This window comes from Anticarsia gemmatalis, chromosome 10 (assembly GCF_050436995.1).
Source record: "Anticarsia gemmatalis isolate Benzon Research Colony breed Stoneville strain chromosome 10, ilAntGemm2 primary, whole genome shotgun sequence".
In the NCBI taxonomy this organism is placed as follows: Eukaryota; Metazoa; Arthropoda; class Insecta; order Lepidoptera; family Erebidae; genus Anticarsia; species Anticarsia gemmatalis.
This window is the reverse complement of record NC_134754.1, coordinates 2,953,035-2,964,346: the sequence shown is the minus strand read 5'-3', so window position 1 is coordinate 2,964,346 and position 11,312 is coordinate 2,953,035. Positions and strand designations below refer to the sequence as shown.

Sequence of the window (11,312 nt, the reverse complement as noted above, 5' to 3'; positions counted from 1 at the left end):
CATACAATTTGATGTTAATCATAAAACTGTCACTTTTTTTCTTTTATATTGTTCACAATAATGTGCTCACTTGTTGCCCATATTCTTATTATCACATGCTAGTAGGTGCTCCCAACATACGGTATGATCAGAGACTAATAAATAACCTAACTATATTCATTTTCCTTAATTGACGTTTAGTCTATATCGCTGATTGTTGGCAGCTCCTCGCATGATCAATTATTGTATCAACCACATTGTAAAACTTTTGGCGATTGAAAAGAGTGGCCGTGAGTTTCTTGCTAGCTCTTCTCATAAGGCTCCACCCCCTTTCCGAGCTAGTGGTAGATTCAGTAATTGTAACGACTATCATAAGTGTCAATATTTGACCTAAATGAATAAATGATTTGATTTTGATTTTCTTGCCCTTTTTGTCGGCTTCCGTAGCCTTGGGCGCCTTGCTATTTTTCCCGACGAACTGCTACTCTTTGGCAGCCGTCGGTTTAGAGAACGGCGGTTTGGAAGCCACTGCACTGTAAGACGCGGCTGTTTACCCTGCTTCTCCTTGGTCCGGAGACCTGTGAGCTGCGGTGCGGTGGCGGTGGCGTGGCGAATGCGTTAGCAGGTACAGCTGAGGACGCTGCCCCTGGTTTTTCTGGCGCGGGGGTTGATGCCGTTGCCTGTGACATGTGATCGACCTCCTCTTGCAAGCGATAATTCTGGGCCTGACGCGCCAAATTCTCCTTCGTGACATACTGCCTGCTCGACTCCGACACTGCCAGTTTGACGTTCCTGGCAGCGTCTTTGAGGGACTTTATAAAGGTCACCCTTGAGGTGACCGGATTTGTCGGCCACCTCCACCACTGCCTAGTGGTGAGTGAGGATGGTGTCCGCCAGCTGGATGGTGAATTTGTCCTTAGGGTCATTGTCTGACACTTGCTAAAACTGGGCGTGCTCCGACCCTCCGCAACTATGCTATGCAGTCAATACGGCTGGGCTTCTTGCCCCCGATCTCCTCGGGTTTGAGCTTCTCGCCTCTCCCACTTACATCATTTGGGTTCGTTTTCAAATTTATATTATCCAAACAGTTCCCGCGAGTGTGGTGGCAAGTATCGTTCCACCGAGGTAGAGGCCCCATAATCCGGTGACCCTTATACTACTGGAGAGCGGGAGGTGCCCCAGTGGCCGCTTGCGTCTGGTTTTTCTGGCGCGGGGGTCCCGCAAAGCGAATGAACTCTGACCACGCAAGGCCCCTAAAGGGGGCGCCACTGCTGGAGTTACTCGGGATTTTCACAGAGGTGGTCTCCTCGCGACCCAGCCGGTTAAGGCAAGGCCCTCGGTCAAGGATGGACGGATTTACGACAACCGACGGTTGACGAGGGCGGCAGCGGCCTGGCTCTTCGTCAGCTCGGGGCAGTGTGAGTGCCTACTGAGCCCGTCCTCCCACTGACGGCTCACCTGTCCCGCACCTGTGTCCTCTGCAAACAGAGGGACACGCGCAGTAATTTTTTGTTACTCGCGATCACTGTTTCCCCAACCTTTCAATTCTACTAAGCCCCCTCACCCCGACAAGATGCAGACCCAAGAGAGGAAACCGGCCCGGGCTATAGCCCTTCTAGCCCTAGGGTAAATACACCCCTGCAAGGAAAGATTTGTTAAATCTTTGTGTCAAAGGTGTCATACTAAGCGAACTTTATCCTTGGTATGAATCTTTACCTGTTAGTAACGATGTGTTGGATAGGCTATGTGAGCCTGACGTCACTTAGCTCGAGGAAGAAGAGGAAAATGATGTGGCTACATCATTAATGCTGTTCTATTGATGATTTTGTAACGTGTTCTTGTTCATTATGTTTTAATTAGGTTTTGTATACTTAAAGACAGTTTTTTTTTCAATAAATGTTGCCTAAGAATGTTGTTTTACTTTTATACTTTTCAACTGATAGGACACTAGTTTTAAATTAGGCAATAAATGAATAAATAAGCAAAGTCTATTTAGTTGGGTATTTTATTTAGACACAGTTATGTAAAATATGTTTTACTCCTAAAATAACTAACTGATTTTAGTTACTAGTATAATATTTAAATGCTGATGCGAAAACTAACTAACTACATGTGAAAAGTAACTAAGTGACAGATAAATAGGAAAACCTTGGGGTAAAACAAATTATCCTTTACAGTTAATAATTTATATACTATTTTCGTGGTTTAATACATATAACATATACTTAATTAATATATCTTCAAAACAAAACCTTTCATGCATCGATAACTAATCTCCGAAAAAAGTTATATTTTTTTTTGTCATTTAAGACATAAAACACCTCGTATCTCAAAATCACTTAAGTGTTAGTTAGTGATTTTTCGCTCTACGGGGACGATATTTTGTATAATATTCCTGTTAGCGAGGAAATATAGCTATTTGAGACATGACATGGCTGTAAAAATGGCATAACTGTAATTTAGAACACTGAGTAGTTAATGTTTGTCAGCCATTATAGTTGCTTGGAGTGTAGAGTCAAATGCAGATTCAGCAAAGACTAGCTAATAAAAGAGTAGACATGTTTAGTGGTGGAATATCATTTATTGATAGTTACAAATTAACTTCATAATATCACATTTCTATTTAATTTTTATACAAATTATAATACCTAATATAACCATACCCACCTTAGAGGATTCTAAAGAGGTGTATGTGCTACTTCATAATTAATTTAGTTATTGAAGTTCCAGCCTCCAATAACTTAACATTGAATAAGACCAAAAATAGGTCCAGTGCTATTTTTACTTTATAAAGATAATACATGGGATCAGGACATGTAGAGTACACTTGTCTTCACTCTAAGGAAGGATATGGCACACAAATAATACCTTCCTTTGAAAGCCCAGCAGAATAATAATGGAAGAAGAATAATATTTTCAACTGGAACATACAAATGTACTCTACCAATTCTGATTGACAGACAAACCTATTCAATAAATACAGAGATTTGGTGAACAGTAAAATCTCTGCAAGATTTGCTTTATGCTTAGAAGTTTGTAACACCTTCTTTAATTTAGCAAACTACAAAATAAGCACTAATACTAAACAATACAGCTTTATTCAGATTTATCTTTCAACAGAACTGTTTTATCATTATTGTCGCCATTCTTCACCATTTCTGATGCAATATATTGAAGATCTGAAGACATGATTTTTTGCACCGATTCTCCTTTCTCCGCCATGATATCTTCGATATTTTTCTTACCATTCATATCAGTAAACCAATTTAAATTGTCTGCTATTAAGTGCTTGTTATCACAACCATCACAGATAACTATAACAACACCTTTGTAGTACGCCTGTTTCGATATAATTTTACTATTTCTTGTGCTACATTTTTTGCACGTAAACATCAGCTGAAACTTTCCATCTTCCTTCTTTGGTTCAGTATTTAGTTGGATTTCATTGAACTTCGCTGTTGTTGTGCTGAAGTTTCTCGGCGACTGGATCTTCGGTGCTGATGTAGACACAGGCACAGGAACCACTAGTCTTCTTCCAAAATAAGAGTTTCCATTACTTGGAAAGAATACGACGTTGTTCAGTAAACGTGGTGTGTGATACTTTACCACAAAGTCTATTAGCGTTTTATGAGACATTCTGATCGTATTAAATATTCGCATTAATTTCAACTTATTCACGGACGTTCATGCAACAAACTCTTGAAACGATATTCACTATTGCACCACTTTTCGTCAACCGAGCTGAGGAAAAATGAAAATAAAAACATAACCTTCAAAATCGTATATCATATGAGTGACTGACGTCATAGAGAAATGAAAAGGATGGAAGCTGCGATTTCGCAACAAAAGTGAGTGAGATAGCACGTACCAAAGCAGAGTAGTTGTAAAATTATGCAGAATGTTCAGCATAAGTTTGACGTATGTTAGACTATTAATCTGACAGAAGAGGCTGCATGGTTCAATACGTTTGTGAAAAACGACTCATCTGACAGTTCATTAAAAAAATAGATTAACCTCAAAATCTGCTTCACAACAGTATCAATTCGTGTAATTCACCGTAAAATCATCAAGTGTTTGCAGGTCTTGACGCCATATACACTTCCAGGTCTTCCAAATATGCTTATCTCTATATTTTAGAAACAAATTAGTTTTGTTATAAGAGTTTCATAAAATCCATAAAAATGGATTCAGTTTGGTTTAAACCTGAGTTAGCAGAGGCTATAATGAAAGATAACGATATATTTGAACAAATACCGAGTGTAGTTACTGGTAAGTTAGCGATTAAATTATATTTAGACATACCATCTTAGTTTTATAAGTGCCACCTATACATCTATACTTTGTACTCTGTTTGCACATTCATTTTTGTTTCTTGCTCTTTATTTGTAGATATATCTATGTTTATGCAAGTGCATAACATTAATGGTTCTAATATATCCTTCTTAAAATAGCTGTATTAAGTGAAACTTGATCATTACAGTCTTTGATCTGTTTCTCAAAATTTTTTTAATTATTTCCTGTATAAAAAGAATGAAATGCCTTTCTATGTATAATATTTGTGGTCATTTAGGTTTCAAAAAGACAAAAACATTGTAACAAATATTTCTCTAAATAGAACATTTATAGCAGCCCGATCATTAGTACATATCAGGCATATTTTTATTTTCTATATTATATAAAAAAAAGAAGAATAATTGATTTTTGTATATACAAATATCAGTCTAATGTTGCAATAAACATAACTAATTACATTTATAATATTTGAACTAATTTCTTGAATGTTATCAGTGTTGGTTTCAGTTTGATAACACTAATGTTATTTCGCCTTGAACTTGTTTTTTTGGTACAAAACTGAATGCCATATCTTGCTTTATTCTAAATTAAATATTTTGATGATCCTCACATCTTAAAAGAATTTAATTGTAGTATAGGTAGGTATATTTGTTTAGAACTTAATCTCATAATCTCAAAATATGGAATAGGGATACCTAGATACCTAAATGTTTTTGACTTTTCTGATATTTGAATACTAGCCATTCATGATCATGTTCGATATTTTAATAGAGTGATCCCTAGTAAAGCTACTGTAAATACATTTACACAAGACCTATGAAGGCAAATTACAAATACTTATTTAATATTGTAATGATCTTTCTTGCAGACATAATCACGGGACATGTAGACCTAACACAAGTAGTAGAAAATATGAGTGCTGTTTTAACGCACAAAGAACCTGAGAACCGTGAAAAAGGCATGCGTTACTACACCCAACTATTACAAGAACTACCAAACAATTACTTGACGGAAATGCAGATCCGATTCATATCAAAATTTTATACTGACCGTTTAAAAGACCATCACAGTGTAATTCCATCGGTGTTAGCAGGATACCTAGTACTGATGAATATGAAGAATTATAATGTGAGTCATAGTGCAGACTTCTTGGCTACGATGTATAGAGAAGTTTCATGCCAGTCACAGTTGCGTCAAGACAGATATAATATTTACATGATTATAAATAAATTATTGGATTTGGATGCTGAATGTAAGTTAAAATGTTTTGTTAAGTTTTCTAAAGAATTTTAATCTAGTTACGTATAACTCTCATAGGTATCTATATAAATACTAACGAATCTCCGAAGTACCTATATGTACTCTTTTGAACAACTGAACTAAATTAGATAATTCCTCTTTTAATGTTTGTAACTATTTATACCAGGTTTGTATAGAATCAATGGGATCTAAATTTCTACTAGTATAGAATCAACCACATATAATAGTACAATACCTGGAAAGTGGGCCAGTCTGCTAGTTACTTATAGGTAATTAATTGCCTTAGAACAAGTAGTAGTTTATTCAGACCACTAGTAATTGGTCAGGCTTGGATACACTCTGTGTCCATTCTTCATTTAGGAACTAAACTCGATTAAAAATATGTTACAACTGTAAGTGTTAATCAATGTTTAATATTTAATTTCAGATTGCAAAAGCCTAGGTTCAGACTTCGTATACGGCGTAATCTCCGCAATGGAAGGAGAACGGGACCCTCGCAATTTACTATTCCTTTTCAATTTTCTTCCTAAATTACTACATACAGTTTCCATAGGCCACTTAGTTGATGAGATGTTTGACGTCATATCATGCTACTTTCCCATTGACTTTACTCCTACGGCCAATGACCCCGTGACGGTGACTAGGGATGACCTGGCAGCTGCACTTGGCCCTTGTATGTATGCGCTACCGGAGTTTGGAGAACAGTGTGTTGTGCTACTGATTGAAAAGTTGGACTCCAATTTGAGGGTGGCGAAGATTGATTCGTTGAGGCTTCTGGTGAGTAATTTTCTGTTTTAATTTAGCTACTACAGTTTATAACAATAATTAAGGGCTTAACAAAATATTCTTAATTCTTCACAAAAGTTAAGAGAACAAAATTTTGAAATTATTTGAAATGACGATGAATGAATCCAGATAGATTTCACCAGATTTCGAAAAAATATTAGATATTTTAAAAATAAGTATGCCTTTATGCAAAACTTTTTTTGCCCATATCCTTATAGAAAGGTTGTTCGTAATATTACATCTCATTCTGGTAGGTACCCCATTTTTATCATGAAAATTATCTAGAATAGAAACTATGATAGTATTTTTGTTAATTACAGGCTGACAGCTGCAGTACATTCACCGGCGCCACATACGGACCATTCCTAAAAGCATTGGGCTCCAGTCTCAATCGGGAAATAAACAACAAATCCGACGACGAAATAAGAATGGCTAGTCACAAAGCACTTTCAGCATTAGTTGCAAAACTGGCCACTATAGCCAACACAGACCAATCATTTGAAACATTGATTAAAAATATACTAATTGTGAACCAAAAAGCGATAGCTGAAGCTACAACCGTATCTCAGTTCGTACAAGCAACTAAAGTTCTCCTAACTACTGCAAATGCTTCGAAAGAATCGTGTGTAGTGATAACAAGGTGTATGGTCCCAGCAATGATTAGTTACTACGAATTTAAAACGTCCCACAGACTGCAAATCGCTAGCCTAGATTTCGTTGGGGATTTGTACGATATAGTCAAACATTGGGAGGTTGAAGACTTAGTAAAAGCACAAGTGAGCGAAATTCCTCAACTCTGTTTGACTGCTGTAAGCAATCCGGGAAAAGACTTCCAAATATCTGGATTTAAAACATTAATAAGAGTGAAGAATGTATTAAAATCTGATTTAGTGCTGGCTTTTGTTGAAATTCTCATTCATAATATACACCATTCTCAAGATACGGAAATTCTAGGTGTGAGTGTTGAGGCTATACACGCAATAGCGAGAAAACATCCAGAATTAATCATGAGTTTAGTCGTCAAAGGAAAATGTAATTTGGACAATCTTATGCAAGACAAAACAGACCTACAAAAACGTTTACACCTTCTTACAAATCTAGCAAGTATAGATGAATTTACTAAAGTAATCATTGAAGATATTTTAAAAATAATCACAGCATATGATAAAGAAACTAATTTAGTAGTGGAAGCATTGAGTGAGTCGATGTCCATGGCCAGTTTTTACACCACAGAAAAAGTTGTTCAAATTGAAAGTGATCATGGTTTGATAGACCCTATACTTACTTGGTTGTTTAAAGAAATACCTACTAGTAGCCAAGACACTTTAGTCCATGGATACACTTTAATATCAAACACTATAAGTAGTTTACCACCGGAGAAGCAGCAGAACATTCTCTCAAAACACACATCACAAGTCTTAGAGAAATGTAAAGCAAATGATGTGTACTTTTTAGTACTAGAAAGTCTGTATTCTCCATTACATCAAAAAGTTTACTCAACATCGTTTGAAGAAATACTGACACTGTCTTTGAAAGTCGCTTTGAATAGTGAGAATGATTTGGTTAGGACTAAAGCTTGTGTGTTGGTAGCTCATTTGTTGAACAAAGCGGAACATGGGCAGCAATTCGAGTTATTGTATGAGGTGTTGAAGAATCAGTTGTCGGCTTGCAGTCGTCATGATGAGGCGTTGTGTCCGAGACTGCTTCTGTTGTATGGATGGTTGACCAAAGCCTTGATTTTTAGAGGCAGTGATATGTTTGTGTTTTGGTTGCATAAGGTGAGTTAATTTTTTTTTTATTTTTGAAGTAAAAATCGATATAAAATATTCGTGGAAGTACCTATTTACTTAAGATAGTTATATTTAGCGTGCTTTAACAAGTTTTTAATTGGAGTCCCAGTTAAACCTGTGAACAAAACACAACAAACAAAACTAACATTTCTATTCATTCAGTATCTAGGTACATTCGGGCCAAACGTGCGATCTATGTTATGTCATTTTAACGGATGCTATTTCTCTACACAAGATTACTTTCCTATGATTAATTTAATTACATGATGACATGACCTAGTTCGCACGTGTGTAACACAAGTAAAGTAAACTTTAATGCCAGTGTTAATAAAATTACTAAAATACATGTTTTCGTTTACAGATAGTACGCACTCTCCCAAAAGCCGAATACAGCAAGAACGCGTCCGAATCCATCCGAATCATAATGACGGACTTTCCCGAGTACTTGAGCTCTAAACAACACTGTAGAACAAGTATACTATACAAACAACGTATGTTTGAAACATTCTGCAGTCTAATGGAAAAGATCGATGAACCTACGTCAGAGACGAAAGAAGATTACCTTCTGAGTTGGGCTTATGTACTGGCTAAGACGCCGAGTGTTATACTTAATAGTAACGCTAATAAGGTGAGTCTTTAATTACTTTTTAGTTTGGCTTTAAAGTGGACAACTATAAAGCCCGTCAATTTTATATTGTTCCTAAGAGAAGGCTTTTTCATTTGAGATTGAAAGTTTAGTACGTTTATATTTTATAATTGAAAGATAGGTTTAACGTATACGTTTGTCTCTATACTCACGTATGTGTCCGTGCACGTGCCCGTGTATCTAACGTGTGAATTTATATTCCGAAGTCTGTAAAAAGATAAATGTGAATGATATAAAAAAAAAAATCGTGATTCTACATGCTTAGAACCACCCAATACGTTCCTCTAAAGTTACTTACCTCACTTTCACATTAATTACTCTTGCAATGTTTTACTTGTCGGTTACTATTTTATCCGTTTTTAGGGAACATTTCTAGTACCTAACTTAAATTTCACATCTTTCTATTCCAGATCACACCAATCCTAATAGACGCGTTAGTGCACGACAACAAAGACCTACTTCTCTCCGCTCTAGACGTGCTATGTCAGTTGATAAAGTCGCAACCAATAGCAGAAAGCCTACAAACTGTCCTGCCTAGACTGATCAACTTGACCAAATACGTCAAGTCTATGGTAAGTTATATTACTACAGAGATTTTACACTGATTACTTTGGAAAATTCGTAGTCCTATTTTCCGAAATAGCCAAACTTAAAAAAAGCATACATGCATAACATCGCCTGTTATACTCAAAGGTGAAGGTAGAGTTGAATGATATACACAGTTTCGGCGCTTAAAATATTAGTTCCATTTAATAGCACTTTTCCTGGGAATCAAACCAGAGACTTCGTGGTCAGCAGTCGTATACAGTACCGCGCAGATGCAAAAGGCAGACTTTTGGCCGTTCTTATGGATGTTGCGCCATTATATTTCTGAGGGCAAATCCTTATCTTATCATTTTCTTTTTCTTCTAGGACGTCCGAATAAAAAGCTTGGAATGCCTCTACAACATAGCAAATACATTCCGGACTTCACTGCTTTTGCCGTTTAAACAAGACATTCTGTTGGACTTAGCGCCATCTCTTGACGACAAGAAGAGATTAGTTCGCAACATGGCCGTTCGCGCGCGAACTCGTTGGTTCCTAGTCGGCGCTCCAGGCGAAGACAAAAATAATTAAACAAAATAAAAATAGTAAATGAAAACGTCGGACTGTTTTTTATTATTTTAGAAAAAAATAATATATTATTGAGCACATAAAATAAGACTATTTGTAATGTGTAATCAAACGCACTGTGTACTTTAATATCGTGCTTAGCACTGATGTTGGGGTTTGTTGAATAACGTTTTTGAACATAAAAAAATATTTTGAGGTGAGCAACCAACATCATTATACTGTTAATAATTTACCAAAAACCAACTCACCTGTATCTTTTTTATAAGATTTTTAGTTCTCTTCCTAAGTATTTTCTTCTAGTCTATCTAAAGGTAGCTTTTTACATAATATTTATATCTGTCCTGTGTGTTCTTGTTCTTCTTCAACTCCGGTAACACTGACATGTTATTCAACAAATCGTAACAAATATAACACTTAGCAATAAAATATTGTTTTAGAATATTTTTGTTATTCCTAGGTCGCTTGGTGACACCTATTTTTATCTTGAAATCCTACAAAATATTAGATATCTGTAAACGATATTGTATTTTATTCGTATGATTTCATGATTTAAATGGGTGTTAACAACCGGTCTTAATATTGTGCCTTTGCAACTACAGTTCTTTAATGTAACAAAAGTGAAGCGACTTTTAAAAACAGAGTTAGTACATTTTGAACTTTATCTCCATTGATTAACGTGTAATTTAGAATGATAAATGAGTAAATTATTGCGAATCCGCAGTAAGCGTAAGACTCGCATTCGTACCATTTGAATGTGGACTTTTATTTACGTAGATAAAGTTCATAATGCAATGTACAATGCTGCTTATAAAAGTCGTTTTGTTCCCGATTAGTAGTATGAGCCTAAATGTATATTTTTCGTAGTGAGAGTTTAACATCAGAAAAATGTATATTCGAATAGAAATAAAGGTCTGAAATAACATTATTCTTAGACGTTATTTATAAAAAAGTGTAAAATGTTGCTATCTTTGTTGACAATTACAATTTGTTGCTAAATTATGTACGATAATAAATTGTATAAGTATTTGATACTTATTGAGACTTTTAATTACCTCATTATTAGTAGTCCCGTTATAAAAATTCATTACTTAATTAAAATTATTATTGCCGATGGAAAAAATAAATAAGACCTAATGACAGCACTTAATGTTTGAATGTTATGAAATCACATTTAAAATAGTAAGGCTTGGTTTCACCACTTCCAAATATATCAGACAGATAGGTTATTATATAGAACTTTAACAGATACTTTCATACCTTGGCGGTCACTCTATTTAGCAGATAGGTTATCTGACACTTAATTGTAAGTTGTGAAAATAGCCCTAACTAAAAATTGGTCTATTTTATTTTACTACTAGCTGACCCGTGCAACTTCGCTTGCGTCACATAGGAGAGAATGTGTCAAAATGTTCCCCGTTTTTTTAACCTTTTTTACTGGTACTCTG

The 11,312-nt window shown here is 35.7% G+C and overlaps 2 protein-coding genes across 3 annotated transcripts; one reads left to right on the top strand and one right to left on the bottom strand.

The window, feature by feature from the left end:
• Window positions 1–3,061: 3,061 nt before the first annotated feature.
• On the bottom strand, window positions 3,062–3,864 carry LOC142975911 (DNL-type zinc finger protein-like). The gene has a single exon (XM_076119056.1). It carries the CDS (start codon window positions 3,637–3,639, stop codon window positions 3,076–3,078), a length of 564 nt encoding a protein of 187 aa, XP_075975171.1. The 5' UTR covers window positions 3,640–3,864; the 3' UTR covers window positions 3,062–3,075.
• Window positions 3,865–3,921: 57 nt separating this feature from the next.
• On the top strand, window positions 3,922–10,902 carry Mms19 (MMS19 nucleotide excision repair protein). 2 transcript variants are annotated; one of them, XM_076119055.1, is made up of 8 exons: window positions 3,929–4,036; window positions 4,117–4,248; window positions 5,141–5,524; window positions 5,960–6,309; window positions 6,639–8,096; window positions 8,470–8,736; window positions 9,165–9,326; window positions 9,667–10,902. In XM_076119055.1, the coding sequence occupies exons 2-8, from the start codon at window positions 4,161–4,163 to the stop codon at window positions 9,868–9,870; spliced, it is 2,913 nt and encodes a 970-aa protein (XP_075975170.1). In that variant the 5' UTR covers window positions 3,929–4,036; window positions 4,117–4,160; the 3' UTR covers window positions 9,871–10,902. The 2 variants fall into 2 exon arrangements, with proteins under 2 accessions (XP_075975169.1, XP_075975170.1); XM_076119054.1 differs by having other exon boundaries at window positions 3,922–4,248.
• The last annotated feature ends 410 nt before the right edge of the window (window positions 10,903–11,312 follow it).

Bases quoted from the DNA above. Each gene is read 5' to 3' on its own strand.
- LOC142975911 (XM_076119056.1), bottom strand. From the start codon at position 3,639: ATGCGAATATTTAATACGATCAGAATGTCTCATAAAACGCTAATAGAC.
- Mms19 (XM_076119054.1), top strand. From the start codon at position 4,161: ATGGATTCAGTTTGGTTTAAACCTGAGTTAGCAGAGGCTATAATGAAA. The intron at 6,310-6,638 runs GTGAGTAATTTT...TGTTAATTACAG, and splicing joins TTGATTCGTTGAGGCTTCTG to GCTGACAGCTGCAGTACATT. The intron at 9,327-9,666 runs GTAAGTTATATT...TTTTTCTTCTAG, and splicing joins CCAAATACGTCAAGTCTATG to GACGTCCGAATAAAAAGCTT.